Source organism: Chrysemys picta, chromosome 6, assembly GCF_011386835.1.
Source record: "Chrysemys picta bellii isolate R12L10 chromosome 6, ASM1138683v2, whole genome shotgun sequence".
Classification (NCBI taxonomy): Eukaryota; Metazoa; Chordata; order Testudines; family Emydidae; genus Chrysemys; species Chrysemys picta.
Window position 1 is genome coordinate 15,816,208 of NC_088796.1, and position 27,598 is coordinate 15,843,805.

The 27,598-nt window shown below is 43.3% G+C and overlaps 1 protein-coding gene, 1 long non-coding RNA gene and 1 other non-coding gene across 4 annotated transcripts in view; 2 read left to right on the forward strand and 1 right to left on the reverse strand.

Moving 5' to 3' along the window:
- The first annotated feature begins 974 nt into the window (after positions 1 to 974).
- Positions 975 to 26,980, forward strand: LOC135984198 (uncharacterized). The gene is made up of 3 exons (XR_010602092.1): positions 975 to 1,748; positions 24,000 to 24,206; positions 24,990 to 26,980. It is a non-coding gene; the product is annotated as an uncharacterized LOC135984198 (long non-coding RNA).
- On the forward strand, positions 2,388 to 2,473 carry LOC112059274 (small Cajal body-specific RNA 18). The gene has a single exon (XR_002888536.1). It is a non-coding gene; the product is annotated as a small Cajal body-specific RNA 18 (non-coding RNA).
- The window catches only part of MYO5B (myosin VB), a 377,457-nt gene continuing 373,824 nt past the window's right edge, over positions 23,966 to 27,598 (reverse strand). For both annotated transcript variants that reach the window (XM_065598729.1, XM_065598728.1), the window contains one exon: positions 23,966 to 24,177. In XM_065598729.1, the coding sequence (XP_065454801.1) occupies positions 24,025 to 24,177 (153 nt within the window). In that variant the 3' untranslated portion in view covers positions 23,966 to 24,024. The remainder of the gene's footprint in view (positions 24,178 to 27,598) is intronic.

Consider the following 27,598-nt stretch of genomic DNA (forward strand, 5'->3'; position numbering starts at 1 on the left):
GCCCTTATACTGGGCTGGGTGGAGCGGGGCCCTCCCTGCCATGCCATGACCCATCTCCCATTGCCTCTGGCCAGCCCCTCACTCTGAGGACTCTGCCCCATGTCCCCATTTCCCCCATGGGGGCCCACAAAAGGTTAATCCAGCCCTTTTTGGGATGCAGGCTCTGGGATGGAGTTGGGGTGCAGGAGGGTTGCAGGCGATGGGGAGTTTGAGTGAGGGGTGCAGACTCTGAGCTGGGGCAGGGGATTGGCGTACAGGAGGGGGTGCAGACATGTGGGCTCTGGGAGGGAGTTAGCAACTCAGCACGTTGTATAAGAGAAAGGAGCAGCAGTGATTTCACATAGACATAGAAACTGATAAAAGACTATTTTACGTATTCAAAATGTGAGATGCAGAGTTGGAGGGAGGGAGTACAATATTTCACCGCATTCAGTCTCCTGGCTGTAGCAGTAACGTAGCCCCGCAGCACTTGTATACGATAGAGAGGAGCTTTGACAGGCTAGGAATTGGAGGCTTGTGCCTTTAAGACCCCAGTCCCAGGAACCCACCCTCTGCTCCGGGGCTGACATGCAGTATCCTGTGAGCAGAAGGAAAACAGCCTCTGCCCGCCCCTCCCCCCCCAGATTAGCGAGCACAGTGGGTGGCTCATCCCATGGGGTCACTGTTCCCCCTCCCTAACTGGGGGGTTTTGTCCCCGCACGGGGTCTGGCAACGCCCCCCCGCTTAACCCCGACTCCTACCCCCGCTTTTTCCCCTTCAGCCCCTCTTCTGCCGCTACCTACAGCAGCTTGATTCCCCCCCAGGCCAGTAAATTTCTGCCCCCTGCTCAGACCCTGACAGCCCCCCGCTGCGCTGTGCCCCCCCCCCCTTAATCCTTTTAAACCCCTCCAAAGAGGAGGCAGCAAATCGTAAGCAGAAGTAAGAACAGAGAGAGGGCAGTGGCAACAGCGAACGTTACTGGGCATGCTCAGTGCGGGTGCGCATGCTCAGTACACCCAAAGTAGGGAATTGGAGTCAGGGGCTGTTTGTGTCGTCACCGGTGTGGTCCCGGGCAGTCCGGCGGGAGAGATGGACGCTGCGTCCTTAGCAGGCGGCCAGAGCCCGGCCTGGGCCGAAGCAGAGCCCAGGGGGAGCGCCGCGCCGCGCCCCGCCCCTGGGGCAGCTCTAGACTCTTCCTGTCCCTCATTGCTGCTGCCTCGTGTTATGGAGCCCCGGGCCCAGGGCCCCTGTGCTCACTGCCGCCTGCCCAGTGACTTCTCTTCCTGCCCCTTAACACCCCTCCTTCTCCTTCCCCCCTTTCCTTTGGGTGCAACATACACAGTCCAGTCCCCTGCCTGGGCGGCCCTCAAACCCAACCCAATCCTAGTATTCCCCCCCCCCCCCCACACACACACACACCACACACCTCCCGCGTGCGCGCACACAATCCCTTGTACACACACACAATCCCTTGCACATTGGGGATGCTCCTGTAATGGCAGCCCCCCCACTCCCTAGGGAGGAGACCAGCTGCAGGCGTCCTGGGAGCGCTGGGGAAACGGAGCTGGTCAGGCCCGCTGATCTCCTGGGGTCTGCGAGTTTGTCAATCGATCCCACTGCCTTTTTCATCGGGGGTTCCCCTGACCCCAACAGAACAATTTGGGAGAAACTCCATGAAAACTTGTGATTTCGTTCCCCGTTGCTCCTATTACTCAGCACACCACCCCCTTGGGAAGAGGCTTTTGTTCTTCAGAGCTAGAAATAGACAGGTAAATGTTTTAGAATACACATATGTATGACATCATATTGTGGTGGTTTTAAAATAAAGTTTTTATTGTGTAGAAGTCCGTGTTAGAAGATTTCTGTGGTGTGAGAGATAATTAGGCTTGTCAGAATTATTTTTTCATAATTTTGATGGATAATATCAGTGTTTTATTTATTGTTAAGCGTTCTTTATTTTGATTGCTTTAAATTTTCTCAATAGATCAACATTACCGGTTTTAAGAATTTCTCCAACCACCTTATTTACACAATTTAAATTTTCACAGTTGCAGGAAGTTATGGGGGGGAATCATTATTTAATTACAGTAGACTAAATTTTTAAAAAATTAAAGCTTTATATCTGTTAAAACACAAATTGTCAGCATCACATATCAGAATATGCAAAGTAAATATCCTTAAATCAAATTGAGTTCTCAAGCAGCATTTTTTACTTTGTCTATCTGTAAATTTAGATGATCATAGATGGAAATATTTTAATTGTTTTGTGCTCATACAGTGAAATTGACATTCACCAACATTTACTGATAAAAATCTAATCCTAGTTCTAATGTGACTGGGAGAATGACTGGTGGGAACATCTTGCATGAAGATGGCAGGAAAGAAAAAGTGTGGAGCTCACTAAGCCCTGGTCTGTGATGATTAGCCCACTGCGCAATCTGAGTTCTGCAGAACTACATGATGAGATTTGTGCTGAGAAAGGCAGCTGAGACCAGAACAACAACATATGTCCTGATTCTGAAGCTGGAGCCACATGGGTGGCCCCTGCTCAGAACCTCATTGGTGTCTTTTGCAGGATCAAGATTTATACAGCTGATTTCTAATACACATTACAATAATATTTGAGGACACCTCTGTAATGAATCTGTGCTTAGAGGATAAAGTAAGGGATCGGGAATCAGCAGTTCTTGGGTTCTGTTTCTGGCTCTGTGATCTTGATCACATCACAAGATCTGTGTCTCAGTTTCTCTATCTGTAAAATGGGACTTATGATACTTACAGTAGAAGCTCAGAGTTACAAACACCAGAGGTGGATGAATTGACCAGTCAACCACACACTTCAATTGGAACTGGAAGTACACAATCAGGCAACAACAGAGACAACTAAATACATAAATAAGCAAGTACCGTATGACATTAAACAAACTACTAAAAAAAAGGGAAAATAAAAAAAAGATTTGACAAAGTAAAGAAACTGTTTCTGTGCTTGTTACATTTAAATTAAGATGGTTAAAATAAGCGTTTTTCTTCTGCATAGTAAAGTTTCAAAGCTGTGTTAAGTCAAGGTTCAGTCCTAAACTTTTGAAAGAACAATAACGTTTTGTTCATAGTTATGAACAACCTCCATTCCCAAGGTGTTTGTAACTGAGTCTACTGTACCCACTCTGTGGCATATAGAGGTCTGTAAAATGCTTTGAGATGATTGGGTGAAAGGTGCAAATGATGAGGCTATTTACAAACAATTTAAACTGCATCCCTTTTGAGAGAGTTATAATAGGATGGGCAGTAATTTCCGGATTCTCCATTCTATACAATTTTGTTGCTGAGATAGGGAGTGGATTAAAAGTTTGTGTGTGGCTCAAGGCTCTGCATCAGTAGTGTGACATTTTGGGGATCCCCCAGACCAGTAAGGGATTCTGTCACTGCCTGTCTTATAACTTTGGGTGCCTAAATGCTGTACTGCTATGGCTCAGAGCGCTTGACACCAGTAGCCAGCCTACAAGCATGAAGATCTCAACCCTGGCTTCCATCCACCTAGTTACTCCTTGCAGCATGACCCCACTAGCCCTTCTGGTCCCAAGTCCCCCCAAATTCACCTCCCTGAATTTTTAACTACCAGTCAGACTTTTCCCCTCTAGTTCGTCACCTCCAAAAAGGAGTGAAACCTGCCCTCAATTATCAGTTCACTTTGACACACACAGTTTGCACAACCCTGTCTGGGATAAAAGTAAACACAAAGTTTATTTAATAGAAAAATCATAAATTCAAAGATGAAATAGTAAAGAAAAACAGACACACACAGGTTACACAGAAGATAAATAAAGATGCAATCTCAGACTTTGCACTTTAATATTAGCCAAGTTCCCTTTTCTAAAACAAGTTATCTGTTGCCTCTGAACAGTTTTCCAGCATGCCCTCTGTCCTAGAGGGGATCCAGTGTTCCACATACAACAGCAGCCTGCTTAGATGTTGTTCCTTGTAGCTCTTCCAGATAACCTTCACTTCAAACCCCTTCCCTTTAAACAGCCTACAGGGTTTGCAGGGCTTTTTTCCCCCTCTCTCAGGCTACATCTACAATGCAGCACTTATGGCTGTGCCACTGTAACACTTGTGGTGGAGATGCTCTAAGCCAACCATCAGTTTAATAACTCCTGCCTCTGCAAGAGATGGTAGCTATGACAGGGGGAGAAGTTCTCCCCCTGACATAGCGCTGTCTATACCAGCACTTAGGTCGGTATAATTTATGTTGCTGAGCGGTGTGGATTATTTATGTCCCTGAGCAACGTAAGTTATACTGAAGTAACCTGTAGTGTGGACAGGGTCTTAGACTATGGTAATTCATGGTTATGCAGAGCGGCAGCAACACTCTCCTTCTTTAGGGTATGTCTCCACTTAAAATGCTACAGTGTGATGCTACATATGCTGATGGGAGGGGTTCTCCTGTCAGCATAGTTAATTCACCTCCCTGCAAGGTGGTAGCTAGGTTGATGAAAGAATTCTTCCATGGACCTAGTGCGGTCTACATTGGGAGATAGGGCAGTATAGCTAAATCTCTCTGGGGTATAGATTTTTCACACCCCTGAGAGAGGTAGCTATACCGATATAAATTCCTAGTTTAGACCAGCCCTTAATTTTCCAAGACTTGGGTTTTCTTTTCATTTTCCCTCTTTCCATTAACTAATGGCCCACCATTGTCTTTCCCTAAGTTGTACAATGCTAGGTGCTTACAGTTAGTTTTATGTAAACAACTAGCCTGAAAGGTGACCCTCTCTGCCTGTTTACTTCACCCTTCTGTTGTGAAGTGATGCTGTAATTGCATCCTAGTTACATTTACAGTGTTCTACACATATATACATGCATACATTCATAACCAGCCTGTATGTACATATCTCCTAATGATCATCAAGTTTAGAACATTACAAGCTTTCATAAAAGACCTTACTTCATATATTTCCATTATATGTATCTAAGGTATCCAAGGGTGCTGAGGGAGTTGGCTGATGTGATTGCAGAGCCATTTTGAAGCACTTGGAGGAGAGGAAGGTGATCAGGAACAGTCAATATGGATTCACCAAGGGCAAGTCATGCCTGACCAACCTGATTGCCTTCTATAATGAGATAACTGGCACTGTGGATATGGGGAAAAAGGTGGATGTGATATATCTTGACTTTAGCAAAGCTTTTGCTACGGTCTCGCACAGTATTCTTGCCAGCAAGTTAAAAAAGAATGGATTGGATGAATGGACTATAAGGTGGATAGAAAGCTGGCTAGATTGTCGGGCTCAATGGGTAGTGATCAACGGCTGTATGTCTAGTTGACAGCCAGCATCAAGCGGAGTGCCCCACGGGGGTCAGTCCTGGGGCCGGTTTTGTTCACCATCTTTATTAATGATCTGGATGATGGGATTAATTGTATCCTCAGCAAATTCGCAGATGACACTAAACTGGGGGCGGGGAGAAGTAGATACGCTGGAGGGTAGGGATAGGGTCCAGAATGACCTAGACAAATTGGAGGATTGGGCCAAAAGAAATCTGATGAGGTTCAACAAGGACAAGTGCAGAGTCCTGCACTTAGGAAGGAAGAATCCCATGCACCGCTACAGGCTGGGGACCAACTGGCTAAGCAGCAGTTCTGCAGAAAATGACCTGGAGATTACAGTGGACAAGAAGCTGGATATGAGTCAGTAGTGTGCCCTTGTTGCCAAGAAGGTCAATAGCATATTAGGCTGTATTAGTAGAAGCATTGCCAGCAGATCGAGGGAAGTGATTATTCCCCTCTACTCTGCACTGGTGAGGCCACACCTGGAGTATTGCATCCAGTTTTGGTCCCCACACTACAGAAGGGATGTGGACAAATTGGAGAGAGTCCAGCAGAGAGCAACAAAAATTATTAGGGAGCTGGGGCACAAGACTTATGAGGAGAGGCTGAGGGAACTGGGGTTATTTAGTCTACAGAAGAGAAGAGTGAGGGGAGATTTGATAACAGCCTTCAAATACCTGAAGCGGGGTTCCAAAGAGGATAGAGCTCGGCTGTTCTCAGTGGTTGCAGATGACCGAACAAGGAGCAATGGTCTCAAGTTGCAGTTGTGGAGGTCTAGGTTGGATATTAGGAAACACTATTTCAGTAGGAGGGTGGTGAAGCACTGGAATGGGTTAGCTAGGGAGGTGGTGGAATCTCCATCCTTAGAGGTTTTTAAGGTCAGGCTTGACAAAGTCCTGGATGGGATGATTTAGTGGGTGTTGGTCCTGTTTTGAGCAGGGGGTTGGATTAGATGACCTCCTGAGGTCCCTTCCAACCCTAATATTCTATGGAACCAGTTAATTCAATTGCTTATTCTTTGGAGTTCAGACCCTCTGTTCTCCTCTTGGTATGTCTTGACCCTGATATTCATACACCCCCTTGTGAGTTTGATGCTGGAGTTTTGGCCACTGGCCATCACGTAAGCTTCACCTCTGTCCCCTCTTTTCTGGACAGAGTGTCGGCTATCTCCAGCCCATCAATATGTTTAATCTCCATATCACACTGCAAAGCTATGCTCCAGCATAGCAATCTGGAGTTCCTTTCGTTCTATGTAGCTATACCAGTAGTGTGTGGTCTGTTAATACCCTGAACCGCCTAGTGAACAGGTAGGTTCTGAGGGCTTGTCTACACCTGAAATGCTACGGCAGCACTACAGCTGTGCTGCTGCAGCGCTTCAGTGCAGATACTACCTACGCTGTTGGCGTAGGTAATCCACCTCCCTGAGTGGCTGTGGCTAGGTCAATGGACGAATTCTTTGGTCAATCTAATCATGTCTAGGTGGGAACTTCAATCGGCTTCACTATGCCACTCAGGGCTGTGGATTTTTCACACCCGGGAGTGATAGTTATGCCAATCTAATTTTCTAGCATAGACCAGAACTGAGTTATTTCACAGCCCATAACACTCCTTGTCTATTATGGGGGTTCAGTGGGAGACAGTTTTTTTGCTCAGCAATGCAATGGGGTGTTTCTTGTTGTCCTCCCCAGTCTGCATTAGTATAGCTGTGAGACCTTTGTTGAATGCATTAATGCACATTTTAAACATTTTCTTAAAATCTGGACTGGCCAAAATGAGTGTCTTTGATAAAATTTGTTTAACTATATCAAAACCCTTTTGACAGGAGTCTGACCAAACCCCTTTTTCTGGTTTTGTTTTCTGGCAAAGGCTCATGATAGGAGCAACAATGTCACTGAAACCTCCTACAGCTTTTCGATAATAGTTAACCAGACCTATAAAAGATTGAATCTGTTTCCTAGTTTTGAGGACAAGGCAATTCACAATAGCTTTCTGCTTTCAGGAGATATGGGTAGACTTGGCCTCTGCCCATCTAATGATGCAGGTAAGGGATCTTTGCTGCCTCTACTGTATATTTGACACCTTGACTATGCGGCCTGCCTCCCTCCCTGAGGCTTTTCAATATCTTCCCCACATATGTTTTGTCTTCCTCCTAGGAATTGCTCAATATACCAATATTGTCTATGTAGCTGAGAGCAGTGTCCTGGAATCCATATAGTACCTGATTAACCACCCTCTGGAATGTGGCTCCTGCTTTAATTCATCCAGAGGATAGTACCTTAAACTCAAATAGTCCAAAATTAGTAATGAATGGAGACTTTTTATGTGCCTCTCTTTCCAAGAGAATTTGCCAGTTGTCCCTTGGTTAAATCTAAAGTAGTTAAATGTTTAGTTCTGCTATATTTATCTAACATATTATCCACATGAGGCATAGGGCAAGCATCTGGGACTGTAACCACATTCAGGGCTTGTGTACGCTTAAAATGCTGCAGCTTCCCTGCTGTAGTGCTTCAGTGAAGACACTCCCTCCTACACTGACCTAGTGCACCTCCCTGAGAGTCAGTAGCTAGGTTGATGGGAAAATTCTCCTATTGACCTAGTGCTGTCTACACCAGAGTTAGATTGGTTTAACTGTGTCACTCGGCTATGGATTTTTCACGCTGCTGCGCAATGTAGTTATACCAACCTAATGTCCTGGTGTAGACCAGGCCTAAATTTTCTGTAATCCACATAAAACCATACTGTATGGTTCTTCTTTGAGACTAGAACAACTGGGGAAGCCCAGGGGCGGTCTGAAGTCAGATCTACACTAGGATATTACACCAGCATAGCTATGTCCCTCAGCAGTGTGGAAAAATCCACACCCGAGAGAGAGGTAGCTATGCCAACCTAACTCTTGGAGTAGACAGCGCTCGGTGGATAGAAGAATTCTTCTGTCGACCTATACGCTGCCTCTCAGGGAGGTGGATTACCTACACTGACAGGAGAAACCCTACTGCCGAAGTAGGTAGTGTCTAGAGTGAAGCACTACAGGGGAGCAGCTGTACCACTGCAGTGTTTCAAGTGCGGAGTCCAGGAGAGGTGATACTTTGTGGTCCTCATCTGCATAGCATGCATACTATAGCTGCTGTTATTGTAAGCTTTCAATCTGTTAATATATACAGTCTGGAGAAAGCACTGGCTATAGGCTTTCTGTACCTGGAAAGTGACTTCATTTAGTCTCTGTGTCATCTCAAAGGGGCCTTTCCATGAGTTCTGCATTTTATGCATTTTTACAGGGGCTAATACCAGAATGAAATTACCTATATCAAAGGCTCTTTCACATGCCTTTTTGTCATACTATACTTTTTGTGCAGCTCATCTCTTATCAAGATGATGCTGTACCATCTCCATGATGGATTTCAGTTCTGCCCTGAATTGATACAAATTCAGTTGCTGGTTCCCCTTCTGAGTCAAAGTTACCTTCCCATGAATCTCTGACCAGGTCTAGGTGGCCTCTGATCTTCCTTTCATACAGGAGGTCAAATGGCGAGAATCCTATTGATTCCTGGAATACTTCTCTGTAAGCAAACAACAATAGGTAAGGCAGTAGCATGTCCCAGTCCCTTGCCTTCTTGTCTACATACATTGTCAGCATGGATTTAAGTGTCCCATTAAATCTTTCAACTAATCCATTTTATTTCTGGGTGATCTAGGACAGACTTTAGTAGTTTTAACCCACACCTTTTTCATAACTCAGAGAATAAGTGGAACATGAAATTTGACCCTACTAAATATTGAAAGGAGTGCAGTTGCCACTGTTTCTGCCTCTGTATTAGCCAGGTCTACTGCCTCTGTGTAGCTGGTAGCAAACTACAATGTACTTTTTTTTTTTTTTTTTTTTACCATTTTTGGATGGCTTAGGAAGTGGACCAGTAATGTCTATGGCAAGTGGAATGCTTCTCCAGTTACAGGCATTGGTTGCAATGGGGCTTTGCGGAGACTATGTATAGTCTTTTTCTGCTTTTGGCACAAGTCACAGGACTTTCAATAGTCCTTTTTGTGCAGGTTTACACCAGGCCAGTAAAAGTGTCCTTTTTACTCCTAGGTGTCCAGCAAATGGACAATGGACAGTCATGGGCTAACACTAGTAATGCTGCCCTGTGCTTTTTGGGCACTAGGAGTTGTTTGTAGGGCTCCCAGGGTCTCTTGTTCTTTCCCACTGGGGTTTCCGGAAGTATTCTACCTTTTTCCATAAAAGCCTCCGTCATTATCCTTTACAGGGGTATTGCTATGAACATCCACTTTTCACGTGGATGGACCCCACCCCTTTCCCTTCCTCTTCCCCCTGAGGTCCCACCCCCTGGCCAGGCGAGCGTGGAACCCAGCCAGGGAGCCCGGGCAGTTGTGGGGGGGAAGCTGCAGCGGACCCTTCACCTGCCCAGGGTGTGTGTGGAGGGCTGAGAGCAGCCCCCGGCCTGTGTCCCTGCCCCTCGGGCTCTCCGCCTGGCTGAGGGCAGGTGGAGGATCCGTGACTCTACAGCTGCCCGCATGGCTCTTCCCAACCTGGCTCCGGCCAGCTGCAGTCTGGCCACGGTAAGAGCCATGCGGGCAGCTGTAAGGAGCCATGGAGTCACGGACCCTCCACCTGCCCTCGGCCAGGCGGAGAGCCTGGGGGGGGGGGGTAGGCAGGGGTGAGGACAGGCTTCCCAACCCCGCTCCAGCTTCCAGCTTGGCCGAGGGCGGGACCTCGGGAGGTCTGGCGCCCTTGGTTAGAGATTGTTGTAAAAAGCCATAAATCTAATGTCTTTATTAAGACCATGATTTTTAGTGTTTAGCAAAGTTATAAATTTAAGCTGCTCAGCTTGTCTTTTGAAGGTGTTGTGCAGGTTTTGTGCAGATTTCCTTTGAGAATAAGGACTGAGAGGTCATATACGGAATGATCATTTTGTGAAAAGTGTTTGTCTACAGTGATATGCTGTTTTTGTCTTATTTTTCTGAGCGTTCATTGGAGAGCATAATGATTGTTTGGTTTCACCCACATAGTTGATATTTGGGCATTTAGTACAGTGGGGTGAGGTACATCACATGCTGTGATAGGATCCAGGGGGGTTTCTTTTCAGTTTCTATGGTCCACCATTGTCTTTCCCTAGGTAGTGCAATGCTAGATCCTTAGTTAGTTGTGTGTAAACAACTAGCCTGGGAGTTGACCCTCCTTGCCTGATTACTTGACCGCTTATTGGGAGGTGATGCTGTAGTTGCAGACTAGTTACAATTACAATGTTCTATATATATATACATCCATACATTTATAACCATAGCCTGTCTACAATATCGCCTCATGACCATCAAGTTCAGAACATTACAAGCTTTCATAAAAGACCTTGCTTCAAATATATTTATACACAATATCCTTGTATATAGCCAGTTGATTCAATTGCTTATTATTTGGGGTTCAGACCCCCTGTTCTCCCCTGAGGGTATCTGGGTCCTGATTATCAAAGGTAGTCAAAGGCTGGAAGCAATAGAGGGCACCAGCAGGTGTGATTATAGGTGGTGGCAAGCACTCAGGCTCCAGGTGGCTTCAGACCTACAGCCATGATTACTAGTGATGGTAGCAGGTGCCACAGGGACAAGATGTACCCCCAGTCCCAGGATATGGCATGATCTGAGGGAAGAGGGATACAGCGGCTTATGTAATTCCAACATTTAATGGTCCTGTTGCTGCCTGTTAAACATAAGGGCTGGAGCATGAGGTGAGGATGAGGAGTGAATGAAGTAGGCACAATATTGCCAACTTCAGGAGATCAAAAATCATGAGATTGGCCTCAAAATCATGACATTAAAAAAAAAGATTATATTGTGTTTTTTAGATCAGTCTCTTGATTTTTGAACTCCCCCTGCCTATCCCCAGCGTGTGTGCATGTAACAGTGTTGCCCACTCTCCCACATGTACTGGATAAGGTGATTTTTTTGCCCCGCTGCAGAAACTCTCACTCCCATAACTGTCCATCTCCTGCCTAGCGATTAATCCTGTCTCCCAGTCCCTGCGTCAGATCTGTCCCCACCCAACCCCCCTCAGCTCAGCCCCCCTCTTAGTTCAGTCCCCAGCCCCCATACTCACCACCCCCATCAGTTCAGCCCCCATACTCCATCGACCTCCACTGCCCTCAGTTCACCCTCCCAGCGCTCACTCCACCTGCTCAGAACCCGCCATCAATATAGCCCCCTCACTCTCCTCACTTCAGCCCCCAGCCTCATCTCTGCTCCTTAGGGTTCCTCACCCTCCCCAGGCCTTGAGGGGTGCAGTGGGGTTCCATCTCCCACTTCCCAGGCTAGCAGCCACCTGGGGATGACAGCTGGAGCGCTGGCCGCACCTGGGGTGGCTGACAGGTTTTTCTAAATAAAATTAAGCCTCACTTTTAGAACGCTCAAATGTCAGGGTTTTCCCCCCCAGTTGATTCAATTGCTTATTTGAGGGTTGGCCTCCCCACCTCTATGAAGTTTCTCTGCCCTGATGGGATGTAGCTATGAGGTCTCTTGTTAGTTTAATAGCTTTGTTTGTCTGGTATGTAACTGAATTCACATAGTCTTTCAAAGTACTTTAGAATTAACTGCTGGTGGAGAAACCTCATTGCTTTGTTTGAGGGTAGGGGGTAACTCCTGTTTGACTGGAAACACATTTGTGTGGTGGCTGAAAAAAAATCTTGACATTTGAGATTTCTATTGTGTGATCATGAGAGAGGCTTAATTTCTCTGAGAAATCAAGAGTCTCGCAATCAGTTCACGAGAGCTGGCATATCTGGGGTCAGAGCAGGGAGAAATCTGATATACAGACCACTAAAGGCTGAGGTACAGACATGAGCTAGTGATTGGACTTGGTGGGAACATAAGCTGGGGTGTGTGTGTGGAAAAGCTGGACTGTAAGGCTGTGAAGAGAAGCACAACCAATGGGAGTAGTTATCTGACCTGCTGGGAGAGAGCAAGCTTGTCTGGGGATCCACAAACTTCAAGTGTCCTGATAAGACCTGGTGTGAGCAGGCTCAGATGCTTTGGTGCTTTAAATGATGGGGGCAACTGGTGGCTCAGTTAGGGTGGGGCTCTTTATGTTGCCAATACAGTGGGACTTTTAACAGGTACACAATGGTGGGAAAGCTTTGGAGACCCTCACAAGACAGGGCTTTTTTGCATAGAGCTTCTCCCCAAAGGACAAGTATGAAATGTGCTCATAGGGGAAGTTTTCTTTGTAATGCTATGAGATTGGTTTATGCCCTGAAACAAGGTTTATTTTCCTTCCAAATGTTTATACTACCTACCCTAACTGTGGATGTTTTAGTAACCATATAATCCCCATGCAGCATGCATGCAGATTGCTTTTTCCAGGAACTAGAGCTGGGCGTGAACCTACACCTCAGCTCCATGTATTTCTGAACTTCTGGGTAAATTCAGATCAGTAGCCTAATTTAGCAGCTGACCTTAGTCTCTATTCTGGACAAAGCCCCAAATTCTGGGAGAGCTTGGATTTAAAATTCAGATTCATGATCTATCTTGATGAGGAACAATAATCCGAGCTGGGCAGTGTGCATAGGAAATGAATGTGGAACATGCTAAAAAATGACATTGCGTCTTTGGCCTTTGAAGGTGCAGATAGGCACCTACTGGGATTTTTAAGAACACTTAAGCAAATTAGTGGCCTAACTTCCGTTCATTTCAATGGAATGTAGGCACATATCTACATCTTTAGGCACCTTTGAAAATCTGGTCCTAAATTCATACACACTGTAGTTGGGTACATCTTACATCACTACAGAAGAGAAAAAAAAGTATTTACTTTCTTTGAGCCAGATCCTATCCATATTCTCCTTTAGTGTAAAAGGTCCTACATGAAGAACCACCACTGTGATTCCATGGCTCATGGGTTTTAGGTCTTGGACAAGAGAGAGATCATGGCTTGTGACTTCATAGAACACTGGCCATGTCCCAGTGCCTATGAATGGGAAGTGTAGGGCAACAGCTGCTATTATAGCCTATTGCTACCAAGACAACTATGCAGCATCTGTTTGCAGATTGGACAGGGTGTTTTCCTCTCAACTCTTGCAAAAGAGCCCCCGCGTAAAGCAGGTTTCTTTAGGCTTTCTGTAGCAATTTGGAGGCTACATCAAACTAGGACTTGGGCCCAGTGGCAAATCATTGCTCCAAATTTGTATAGAGGATGACAGTTTTAGCAGGAATGATTCTGAACACAGGGGCAAATGAGAATTTTATTTAACTCCTTATACACCTCTACCCCGATATAACACGAATTTGGATATAACGCAGTAAAGCAGTGCTCCGGGGGTGGGGTGGGGTGGGGCTGCGCACTCCGGTGGATCAAAGCAAGTTCGATATAACGCGGTTTCACCTATAATGCAGTAAGATTTTTTGGCTCCCGAGGACAGCGTTATATTGAGGTAGAGGTGTACCTCAAATGGCCTGAATAATTTTTAAGAATAAGGGATCCTCAGAGTTTAATTAAAAATAATAATATTTTAGCTGATCAAGTACTTTGCCAATATGGTTCAGAGTGCCATTCTTGTCATGTGCAAATGGGAAAGAGCTCCTTTTTCTTGCACTCCTTTCAAGAAGGATTTTGTCTGATAAACTGAGTCATTCGCTATTTGAAAAGCAAATACAATAATCTGGAGGGTACAAAGATTAGGTAAACAGCGCCACTTGTAATGGCTATATCCCTCCCAAAGGGTTCCTGCTTTAAAGGTCCAAAGTCGATGATTACAGTGTCTGCCCTCTGTGTTATCCATAAGCCTAATAAGACTGCTAGTTTGCCTATTTTTCTGAGGAATATTTGTAGAATTTCAGTAAGGAGTGTGGTGGGTTTAATCCTTATTGCAGTTTAACAGACATTTTCAAGAGTGGACACAGTAAGATCTGCTTTCCAGAGATCGAAGTTAGTAGCGGAATGGCTCTTGAAAACTGTCAGGGGCTTCCTGAGTGACAATACTGTTGCAAAATATGCAGGTATGTATTTCCATGTGTTCTAGTCAAGACTGGAAATCACTTTCCGTTGTCGTGGCCCGGTGTTCCCAAAGTTCTAATAATAGAGTATTATTTATTATACACTGTCTCAGACACTCTCCCATTCAGGATCTCTATGGCAGCCACATCAATTGGTTATATAAAAGAGTCATATCAGGAAAGTACTGATGCATTTTTCAGCTGTCTTTAGAGCAACATGTGTTTTGTCCCTTTTGGGGAAAAGACATTTCTTTGCTCATCATTTCATCTCCCTCTCTCATTGGTATATTTTCTGTCAGATCAACCCAGGGAGACGTGACAGCACTATTTGATCAGGCACTCTCGTTAGACCATCTGCAAAGCTCCACAGATCATAGTTTAGGAACCTCTGATCTAGTCCCTCCCCCTTTCACTTCATCTAGTCCAGTGGTTCTCAAACTTTTGTGCTGGTGCCCTCTTTCACATAGCAAGCCTCCGAGTGTGACCCCCCCCCAAATATATAAAAAGTGTTTTTAATTTATAACACCATTATAGATGCTGGAGGCAAAGCGGGGTTTGGGGGGGAGGCTGACAGCTCGTGACTCCCCATGTAATAACCTTGCGACCCCCTGAGGGATCCCAACCCCCAGTTTGAGAACCCCTGATTTAGTCTGTCCAGTGCCTGTATTGTTAAATTTGCTCTTATGCGTGCACACAGAGCAATTCCACTGGGAATGTATTTTCCTTCAAGTAGTGTCCCTAGTGGTGCTCCACTATAGGTGTCCGCGCGCCCCTGTGCTGTCGATCAGAGAATTTCAATAGCAGTCCATCCTGCCAGCACACACGCAGCTCCTCGGCTGCCACGAGTCTAGCCAGCGTGCGCAGGCATTTCTCCCTCAGTTCCTTCTCAACCACCCTAGGCTAGAGACCAAGCTGAGAGCGGTCCATTCACAGAACGTTAACTCCTGATAGTTGTGCTATTTTTTTCTTATTTGAAGCCCCTTTCTTTTAGTACTCATTTGTTTTTAGTTGGCTATGCTGAAAAAAATAAAAAATAAAAGAAAACAACAATAAGGTCTCGCTACTGCCCCCACACTGGACAAGTCACAAGGGTATGCTTGGCTCCCCAGGCTTCAAAAAGTGTCTTAGCTGCAAAGATTCCATCCCAGTAACGGACTGACACTAGCAGTGTATTCACTGCCTGTCATAACTATAAAGGGAAGGGTAATAGCTGTCCTGTGTACAGTACTATAAAAATCCCTCCTGGCCAGAGACTCCAAAATCCTTTTCCCTGTAAAGGGTTAAGAAGCTCAGGTAACCTGGCTGGCATCTGACCTAAAGGACCAATAAGGGGACAAGATACTTTCAAATCTTGGGGGGGGGGGGGCGGGGAAGGCTGTTGTTTGTGTTCTTTGTTTGAGAATGTGTTCGTTCTCGGGACTGAGAGGGACCAGACATCAATCCAGGTTCTCCACATCTTTCTAAGCAAGTCTCTTCTATTTCCAACTTGTAAGTAAATAGCCAGGCAAGGCGTCTTAGTTTTCCTTTGTTTTCTCAACTTGTAAATGTACCTTTTACTAGAGTGTTTATCTTTGTTTGCTGTACTTTGAACCTGAGACTAGAGGGGAGTCCTCTGAGCTCTTTAAGTTTGATTACCCTGTAAGGTTAATTTCCATACTGATTTTACAGAGATGATTTTTACCTTTTTCTTTAATTAAAAACCTTCTTTTTAAGAACCTGATTGATTTTTCCTTGTTCAAGATCCAAGGAGTTTGGATCTTGATTCACCAGGAGTTGGTGGGAGGAAGGAGGGGAATGGTTAATTTCTCCTTGTTTTAGATCCAAGGGGTTTGGATCTTGATTCACCAGGAGTTGGTGGGAGGAAGGAGGGGAATGGTTAATTTCTCCTTGTTTTAGATCCAAGGGGATTGAATCTGTATTCACCAGGGAATTGGTGAAGGTTTTTCAAGGTTTCCCAGGAATGGAATCCATTGAAATGGTGGCAGCAGAACCAGAGCTAAGCTGGTAGTTAAGCTTAGAAGTTTTCATGCAGGCCCCTACATTTGTACCCTAAAGTTCAAAGTGGGGATCCAGCCTTGACACTGCCGTAGGGAGAAGCACAATCTACAAAAGTGTGGTTGGTGCCAGCAGCTAAAACCCAGGTCGAGGAAGGACAGAGTTAATGCCAGAAGTCCTGCTTATGGAGTCAGCCCTTCAACCTCCAGAGTCCTGGAGTGAGATATCTGTGCAAACTTATACATTGAGGCAGGTGATTCTAAGGAAACAAGCCAGTCACTAAAGACCGGTAACAAGAGGTCTGTGAATCTCCGTAGCAAGGTCTTGTTAAAGATAAAAATGGAAAAAGTAAATACCATTCTCATTGCCCCCACCTGGCCCACTCAGACATGGTACCCTTACCTGACTCAGCTGGCCTTGTGTTCACCAGTGACCCTACCAATCAGTCTCTACCTCCTGTCACAAAACAAGGGTTGCACCCTTCACTACAATCCATGGGTCCTGCATCGCAAAGTGTGGCTTCTTCATGGTTCCAGCACATAGAGGCATCCTGCTTGGAGGTGGTATATGAGGTATTATTGCACAGTACGAAGGGTGCTACTTGTCACACCTACCTACAGAAAATGAAAGATTCCAGATATGGTGCCAACCCAAGGATATCACCCCTAATTCAGCCACCTTACTGGTGATCCTCGACTATCTGTTATCCCTAAAGAAATCGGGTCTATCTATTAGCCCACTGAAGGTTAACTTGACAGCAATTGTAGCCAGAAGGTAGAAAGCTACTCAATCTTCTCTCACCCAGCTATGAGGAGGTTTCTAAAACGTATAGCAAACCTTTTCCCACAACCCCGGGCCCCACTCTGCAGTGGGACCTCAACCTAATGTTAAAGGGCCTGACTAGGCCACTTGCTTGTTAGCTCACCTTTCCAGGAAGACAGTGTTCCTCATTGCCATCACTTCTGCCAGAAGGATAGGGGAGATAGCAGCTTTGAGGTACATCCCCCTTTTACGGCCTTCTTCCCGGAGAAGGTCACGCTCAGACTGCACCCGAAGTTCACTCTGAAAACTTCTGCATTTCACATGAATCAACTCATTCAAGTCCCAACAGCCTATCCAAAACCTCATACGGATAACAGAGAGGCCATCCTCCATACGCTTGATGTGAGGAGAGCTTTGGCCTTCTACTCAGGACAAAAGCCTTCCGAAAATCTCTGAGGCTCTTCCTTTCAGTTGTGTAAAGGTCAAAAGATGCAGTGATCTCAGCTCAGAGGCTCTTCAAGTGGGTCTCTGACTGTATTAAATTCTGCTACCAATTATGGCAGGGTAGTACCCCCATCTTCAGTACTCATGCATTCCACAAAGTTGGTCTTCTCATCAAATGTCTTCTCTAAGGGTATCCCCATATCAGAGGTATGCAGAGCAACTACATGGGCATCCGCAAATACCTTCCCAGAATACTATGCCATTCTGAGTGATTTGGCTTCAGACGCCCAATTCGGGGCCTCTGTACTACCATTTGTATCAGACTCAACTCCGAAGTCCCAGCCTCCAGCAGTGGGTACTGCTCAGGAGTCACCTACATTGGAGCTCCAATAGGGACACTACTACTCGAAGAAGTAGTTACTCACCTTGTGTAGTAACGATGTTCTTCGAGATGTGTGTCCCTATGGGTGCTCCACAACCCTCCCTCCTGCCCTCTACTTCGGAGTTCCACTTGTTGACTCTACAGTAGAGAAGGTACTGAGGGAGAAATGCCCACACATGCTGGCTAGCCTCATGGCAGGTGGGGAGTGGTGCATGTGCAGGCAGGACAGACTGCACAAGGTGAGTAACTTCTTCCTTCTTAATTATACTAGGCCAAATTCTGCTCACACCTACATCTGTGCTATCTAATTGGGCCTATCACCACAAAGGATAGAAATGACTGAGTACACAAATGGCTCATGTTACCTGTCCAGCCAAATTTCTGATAGGAACAATGTTCTGAAGAGAATAAGAAGGTTGAGTTTTGTGGTTAAAGTGCAGGGCTGAGAGTCATGAGCCTGGATTCTATTCCCAGCACTGACTTGAGTTTCTTGGGCAAGTCTCAATCTCTCTGTGCTTCATTTGCTCCCTCGGTTAAAGATGATGATGATACTTTACAGGGAAGTAGTGAGGCTCAGTACCAGGCAGTTCTTAACATGTTCGTTAGTAGCGTACAGTACTCAAACCCTATTGAAGTCACTTCCATTAATTTCATTGGGCTTTGGAGCAGACCCTTAGATGCCCATAATCCTAAGTAAAAGCTTTCAGGATTGATCATTTTAATGTTTGTAAAGTGCTTTGCGATTAAGATGGAAGCTATTGTTGAAATGCAAAATAATATTACATTTTCAGTTTTGTCCAAAAAGTCACAATTTAATTTATTCAAAAGTATTTATTTCACAAATTTTTATCCACAGCTGAATATTACAGTAACTATTACAAGCATTTTCCTATAAACAAAGGTGTAGTTTACAGATTTGTTCAAAATGGAAAAATATTTTATCAGCAGTAGTATTTCATCTACAGTCAGGGTTTACCCCCTGAATAGCATTCAAACTCCTTCAGAACAGCTGCACCTTCTGCTTGTTAAGGTAATGAAACTTCACACACAAAAAATAGGACTTGGACTGTAGCACATTTTTGGACAGAGTTTGATTGTTTAAATTTCAGTTTTGTTTCAAGATCTATTTTCTGACATTTGCAGTTTTTAAAAAATAAATTCTATACTTTTGAAGGGAAAAATATTTTCCAAATTGTTTCACTTTAACATTTACTCTTCTATAATTTCAGAAAGAAAATAATTTTCAGTTATGGTTGTACTATATGTAATTCAATAAAGTTGGAAGAGAAGGTTTATGGTGGTTCATGCAATATACTTTAATTATATTGGCACATTTAAGTGCAGTTAGGAAATGTTAATTCTGCAACACTGTCCGCAACAGTTTTAATCTGACGAGAATAAATGTACATAGTCAGATAATAGGCTGAGTGGGAAAGAAATATGACCTATTATTACAAGTGTTTTATCATTAATGACACTTACACCTTTTGCAATTCACTTGGGCTGTACAAATTGAGGGTGAAATCTTGTGAACACTTACACATGTGAGTAATTTTACTCATGTGGTCAGTCAGATTGGGTTTGAGTCTCCACTATTATTATTGGTCTTACAGCTAATAGAGTGGAGAATCAGGTCTATTGACTACAATGGGACTACTCACAAAGTTATTTATGTGTATGGTTGCAGGATCTAGGTATACAATCTTGCTATCCTTGCTCACGTGAAAAATTCTCACTTATGATTAGTTCCAGTGGATTCAATGATGTAATTGAATGAGGATTTATTTTGCACAGGCAAGGGTTGCACAATTCAGTTTTGAGCTTTGATGGCGGATGTTCCTTTCACCAAGCTCTTAGTGTAAATTTACAGTAGCTGTGACAGATCAACAGGAGCGGCTACAAAAATACAATTGAAAAGAAACTGAAGCCAGTTTCAAACTAAAATGAAACTTTTGGAAGTTATGTCCTGGATGTTGTGGAAGTGTCTTGAACATGGACTACAGAGCACAGAATCATGCATGAAGTCAAGTTTATGGTTATAGTCAGTGTTGATTATTTTTATATTACATATAGTATATATTTCCTTGGAGATTGGGGGCTAGTCCCAATCATACCCATAGAAATACAATGCATGGGAAAAAATGCGATGAGATTAAAAACATTTTTGCAAACCTTCTCAGTGTAATGTAATGCTTTATAAGAGAACTTCTGAATCTATGGACTTTATGATATGACATTAAAATTTTCCCACAGTTTAACACTTTTTTCAGAGCAACATTGAGAAGTCACAGTTATCTTAGTAACAGCTAAAGGCACACAGTGGGAAAGTGCTCATCTTAGTCATCAATATTAAAAACAAATCTGAAAAGCAAAGTTTTCCAAAAGCCGTGCTTTTACATTTAACATTTTTGTATTTTTTTTTAATGTAAAGACATTGCAGATTTTTGAGGGAAAAAGGCCTATTTGAGCATGATAATACAACTGAATTAAACCAGATATTTTAAAAATTGCTAACAGAAAAGATCATGTACATTAAAGATATTTTCTGCAGAATCCTTTTCCAAATGCAGCTTAGTGGATAAGTTTAATTACTACACATCAAAACATTAAATACCCAGTTCCTATCTATTTCAATACTAATGGTTTGTAAGAGATTCTTTTTATAATACATATAAATTAAGTTCCTTACAGCTCCCAGTGAAATACCATTATCCCTTTGAAGAACATTAACCACATTTTACACCTGTGATTAGTAACAAGACCATTGTGGAAGAGGATTCTGCAGCGGTCTTTAATTTAGTCTGATTAATAAGCATTAAGTTTGGTGAATCCTGTTGGAATCGTACAGTGAATAATTCACAACATTAGAGAGAGGTAGAGACCCGAAGAGCCTGAGAGGAAACTGCCGGCATAAGATGAGTTGTGAGGATAGCATCTGTGTAACCATCTCACCGGACTAAGTTTTGCTTTAGATTATTTTTCTTTAGTGTGAAGATGGGTTCACAGCAGGAGAAACATAGGATTTAATTGAAAAATAAAATGCAGTGAAAAATTTACCATATGCTTTGAAGAAATATTGTAGAGGAAGAGGTAGCTATAATAAAAAATACTACTTTAGACAGGCATTTGACACTAAGAAGAGCAAGAAAGCGGGTTTTCTGAGCTGCAGCCAACATGTAGTGTGAGACTGTAAATGGAAGGAAAATGAAGGCATTACTGAATACATACAATAGATGCAAATGATCAAGGAGTGTAGTTTGGAGGTAGTGCTGGTATTGTGCAGGCAATAAAATGTTCTGCTATTCTCTATTATGGGCACTGGTTCTAGGAAAAGATTCCTCCTTCATTGTGAATTGGCTTAATTATATCCTTCACTGGTAATAGCTATGCTAAACCAGAGTCTTTTGTTTGAGCGCATGTACTTTTACTGTAGACATAGTCCAATATAACTCTTACTAGCACTCATTTCTTTAACATTTGCTTTTTATAGCAATATACATATACAGGACTATTATAGTATGTGCATATACATAGATTATATACATAATGTCTAAATCAAGACACACTCCTTGTCTAAAAGGTGACCATGGTATGGCGTGTTTGGGGTGTAGTGTATGTCTAAGAGAGTCTCATGTTCTGGGATAATTGGATACCTAATCATAAATTTGCTATTTGGAGATTATTTACAGCAACTAAAAATAGTCTGAAAAATGCAGATAGGTTTTTCTAAAAAGCACTTTGTCATCATGGAACTGCTGAGACACCGTAAGAACCATAGCAGTAAATGCAAAGAAATCAAGATTTTCTTAGGCAGGACCATTATGGAGGTGAACAGGCCTACATGTTCATGATTTGCAAAAGATTGGGCCTTTGCAAGTGACAAATATCCCCATTGCATTTTGCAGCCTGGAAAGTTAGAACTGCAAAAGTGTTGTGACCTTAAAACTGCAAAGGTCATAATTTGCAAACATGCCCCATCACAAATTAATACAATCATTGCTGTTATATGGCACTGTCTACCTTTAGATGCCATTTTCTTCTGGCAAGGATAGCATTTCCTATCACTACTGGGAATTAAATAGATTCTGGCAAGTACTGAGAATGATCAATAAATGCTTTGGGAATAGCAGACCCATTTTAATTCCTGAATTAATTCCTGAATAGTGAGGAAGAGGGAACTTTTTATATTAAGGATTTCAAAAAATCCTATTGGATTACAATTCAGATGATTTTATGTGATAACTTCTTGTATTTGACAGGTTTTAATTCATTATTCTGATAGGAATTTAAGATTATTGTTGACATCTGGGTTCTGTTAAAAAGTGCTTTGGGTTATCAAAATACTAGTTGTAGGATTTTTGAGTTGGGCCATGTCTACACTTACAAGTTTACAGCGACACAGCTATATCAATACAGCTATGCCGCTGTAAGAGCACTTATTTATCTGTGTTATGCCAACAGGAGAGAGCTCTCCTGTCAATAGAATAAAACCAGGTCAGTGAGAGTCTCCTGCCAACATAGCGCCGTGCACATGAGTGCTTGTGCCGGCAAAATTTATGTCGCTCAGGGAGGTCTTTTTTTCACATCCCTCAGCGACAAAAGTTTTGCCGACATAAGTGCTAGTATAGACATGGACTTAGTCATTCCATTTCTTACCCATTCTCTTTTGCTTTCAAACACTGTGAATTAAACAAATTATTGCTAGTATTCCTTTTGTTAGCTTAGGCCCTGAAGCTGCACCACTGATCAATAGAAGTATTGCTATTGAATTCAATGGGTAAAATTCTGACCCTGTCTAAGTCAATTGGAGTTTTTCCACTGACTTAATTAGGGCTAGGATTTCACCCAGTGTGAGCAGGATCAGGAACTTCATTTAACTAGATTGGATTTACATGTGTTATCCCTGCATATGAAAAATGCCATAAGTTATAGAATGGTATAGGCAGAGCTATCCCTTGGGTATGGCTAATCGGGGCGACCACCCCTGCCCCACGCTTCCATAAAATTGTGAGGAGGCGGGTAGGGAGGTGAGGCAGGAGGGCAAGCAGGGTCAGAGGGCAAATGGGGAGGTGAGCGGCAGGCAGGAAGGGAATGAGGAGGCAGGCGCACGGGCAGACAGCAACGAGGAGAGCAGCGTGCGGGGGGGTAATGAGGTGAGCAGCGGCCACTGGCAGCCCCCCTACCAGAACCTTCCCTTCCCCCCAGCACCTGCTTCTCAGCGCCTACCGTGGATCAGTTATTTCACAGCGTCAGGAAGTGCTGGGGGGGAGGGGAGAGGAGCGAAACTGGGTGGGGAAGAGGCGGGGCAGGAATAGGCGGTACCTTGGGGGAAGGGGTGGAGTGGGGGCAGAGCCAGGGGAGCACCTCTTGACAGATTAGAAACTCGGCGCCTATGTCCCGGGCCCGAAACCCCCCTAGGGACGTCCATGGGTGTAGGTATAGTTTTGTTACATGGATTCTGGTACTGGCTATATCAGCCCATGGAAACAGCTACTGCCCTCCATAATTATGTAAGGTATTAAAAACCTGTAGAGCAATGGTGACTTTCAGGAAGTCAGAATTCTTGACAAATGAAATCCACCTTGGTGAAAACAAACATAGTTTTCAGTCTGTCACCTTAACCTGTGTGATGAACACTTATTTGCACATTTTGCAACTTACATTCCTGAACTGACTATTGTGATACAGTGACTAGCAACAGGAACAAATGTGAAATTGTATCTCTGCATAGAAATGCATTAATATGTACAAATCACCTTATCAATGCCATCGTTTTTCTGAAGACCGTGTTTTGACTTTGATTTTTATCTGGAGTTTCTTCATAGCCCCTTATGAAGACCAAATTAACCATCTCCCACTTGCCCAGTGTTTGCTGTTCATATCTGTTGGAGACTCTGCTATGGGCTTTGCACTATTTCAACATGAAATCAAGCAGTAAAAAAATTCTGTATTTCAAGAATTCTTATTTTGAGCTGCAAGTTACCAAAAAAAATCACGTACAAGATCAGTTTCTTACTATAGTATAAAGTTTAACACTAACTGATTACTGTGTATTGGTTCTTCCATAATCTTGTTTGGTCCACATTAAAAAGATCTTTCTTTTTTTTTTGCTTGAATTCTCTGGCGAAGGGGGACCGGTTCGAAGACATTTTCTTCAGACTTCATTGAGAAATTCCAAGTTGAGAGAAGCAGGGATGTGAATAGAGTCCATGGTTATGGAGGATGGGCTGAACGGAAACAAAACTGGGAACATATATTTGTAGTCTAACAGAAGCTGTGGAGGGTCATTTCGCTCTTGCAAATTTGCCTATGAGGTTTGTGTGGAAAAAATAAAAGGTTAGTGTGTTTTTTCATCTTGATCATTGCTTTATTTACTTGCATTTGCAACACTTAACACAATAAAAGGTCTGAAGAGAGAGAGTTTATATAGGATCTAAGGATACAGGAAAAATGTGCTCCAGTTTCATCCCAAGAGGGAAAAACTTATTTCTTGAGCACAGCATGCTGGACAAATATAAAAGATGGAGTGATCCCTGCCCCAATCAACATACAGTATGAAATTAGGAATATCAAATATAAAGTTTCAAACACATCTCTATGATTGTGTGTAACTGGAGCCTGACCAAATGGAATTTCTGAATGATGTAGGATACAGGATTTAGAGAGATGACAGACTAACCAGCACTTTTTATGATTAGGGGAGAGGGAATAAAGATACACCAAGTAATTGAAATGTTATCAACATAAACTTAAATCCTGGCAGGTGCTAGGCATAGCACTGTGGCCAATCAAAAGAGCACGGGCAGAAATATGTTCCCTATCCTGGTTTGTCTAGACCTGCTCTGGCAGGCACCAGAGAGGAACATTCCAGAGTTGGGAGTTATGGGGGTGGGGTATTGAATGTATGATCCTGTACGCAGTCCCTACAAAAAATTTTGCTGCTTCTTTTCCAGTATGTTTTTGTGCTTCCTTGGGGACAGTTATGCCACTTCCCCTACACTGGCCAGATTTTGCCCCATTCTCTTTTCTGTCATCAGAAGTCAGCACTGAATTTTGTTATCCACCCAGTATTTCTTTTCCAATAATTCCTCCCATTTTCTCCTCCACTGTGTTTTGCAGTGATCTTCCTTCAAAGCAGTGAACAGACCTTCCCGCCGGAGATGCATCCATGATGCTGCATAAGTAGCCAGGAAGTTTGCAGCAGAGCAACACACGTTGTAACTTGTCACAAAGTGATGGAAAGTGCTGCCCATTCAACTCCAGGAGTGAGAGTGTGGACCTGGACACTGAATATGACTCTCTTGTGTAGCAGCACACACTACCAGCAACATGCTTGTCCTTTTATCTAGTACATCAGCAGGACTGAGAAAAATGTTAAGCACTAGTTACTATTTTCCTGCTTTCTCTTTTTGACATTCAAGATGCCATGGCACGCTTCAGAAGAGCAGGACCTTTTCCTAGTCACCTGGTAAAAATTTCCCCGCTCTCCACTAATGTACAGTATGCTGGGTGGGAGTTGATTGCTGTTTTCCATCTCACAAGTGGCTGCATTTCAGTGATGTCCGACATTCCTGTATCCTACTAGCCTTACTTGCAGGACTAGTCCCATTGAGAAAATGAACACTTGAGTGCCCAGATACTATACCGATAAGTAGAACTGGGCAATTTTTATTTTTTTTGGTGAATAGTAAACCAAAACGTTGCAAATTTGACATGAAATTGCTGAATAGTTTCAGCCAAAATCTTGTTTTCAGGATTGAGATGCCATTCACAAAATGGCTGGAGGATGAAACAGTGGTAGTGCATGCCTTGTAAAGTGTCGCTCAGAGCACTCACCTAAGATATGAAATAGGAGTCAGGTTCAATTGCCCCCTCTATCTGATCTGAAGAAGGGATTTAAACTTGGATCTCACATACAGCAGAAAAGTTCCCTTACTCCTGGGGCTATTGGATAGTCTGGAGTGGGACTTTCTCAATCTCTCCTGTTGAAGTGGTTCCACTTCATATAAATAATTAGTCATTGGAGGTTGGGACAAAGATAGAGAGTGAGAATGACTATGCAGCCAAGTAGTTAGGGCACTCTTCTGCAATGTGGGGCACCCAAGTTCAAATCACTTCTCCATATCAGGATTAGGAGGGAACTGAATGTCTCTCCCCCACATCCCAGGAGAATGCCCTAACTACTAGGTTAATGCTTCTAAGGGAGGTGGCACCATCACCCCTACTTCCTCCTTTTAAAGACATCTAGAAACAAAATGTTTCCTTCGACCCAAAACACTTTTTCAATTCACCAAAGTCTTTTGGAGTTTCCAAATTCAAGCAGACCCAAATTTATTTTGTTTGGTTTTTGGAACTGCCGGAGAACTGATAAATAATTATTCGCCCAGCTCTACTGATAAGGGCCATGTAAGTACCTACATAGAAGTGAACAGAGCTCAGGTTATAATTTATTAAATGAATTGGGATCATTTATAATGAAGGGTTCTACGTGCATGTAAAGAATTACTACTCATTTTTCAGTACACCTCTACCCCGATATAACACGAATTCGGATATAACGCAGTAAAGCAGTGCTCTTGGGAGGGGGGGGGGGCTGCACACTCCAGTGGATCAAAGCAAGTTCGATAGAACGCGGTTTCACCTATAACGCGGTAAGATTTTTTGGCTCCTGAGGACACCATTAGATCGGGGTAGAGGTGTATATTAAAGCAGAATAAAAATGCTTTCTGGCTTTGATGGAGGTGCCTGGTATCTTTTCAAGATCATAAAATATGTAAATTCAAAGAAAGCAAAGTTGAGAGCGTCTTGTATCATACACTGATTTAAGCATCATTTCCTTCTGTTCTTTGCTACTGTACACTGTGGAACATTTGATTTATTAGAAATGAATTGTGAGGTAAACTGAACTCAAAATTGGATAATACAATTTTTATAGCATATCTGACTAGAAAATGGAAATCTTATCGGAGAAAGCAGCATGATGGGGCAAAAGCAGCTATTTTGCGTAAATATGTTTTTACCCAGAACATTAAGACCTCCCCCCCCCAAAAATCCATATTGCAACTGTAACTTACAATACAATATTTGTCTTGTTTCCTGTTGGGTAATTTTAGAGAGACCCTCAATCTTGTTTTGTCTTTGTTTTACAATAAAAAAGTGTGAATGAATTTGAATAACTTGATGTTATGCCCTGTTATGTGCATGTACAACTAATATGAAACCTATTAAAGTAATATACTAAAATTAAACAAAAACCTGATGAGTAATTCTAAGGATTAGATACCAGTAATCCCCATTCTAGCTATCTGTTAAATGTAAAGTTACTTTGTGTATTGAATCTAAATTAATTTAATTTCACATTTGTATACTGCCTAGCCTTTTGTGGTCAGGAACAATCCCATGACGCAAAGGTAGAAGTGCTGACCGTTACATTCTGGCCAGTTCTGATTAGGCAGCATATATTTATCACTCATGACCTGCCTCTTGTTATTTCAGTTGGATATAGTATGCTTCTTTCCCTTTTAAACTGTTATGTGATGTTCTGGTGTTAAACAGTGTTGAAGGACTGCCACATCCCTCCCCAGAGATGGCTGCGTTTCAGTGGTGGGTAGTGAGAGTAGTTGTTAATGTGCTGTGAGGCATTCTTCAGGAAGAGAAGTTTTGTAGAACAGTAGATATTACTATTTAAGGATGTATACGTGAAGGCTTCAGTAGGCTGACAGTGTCCC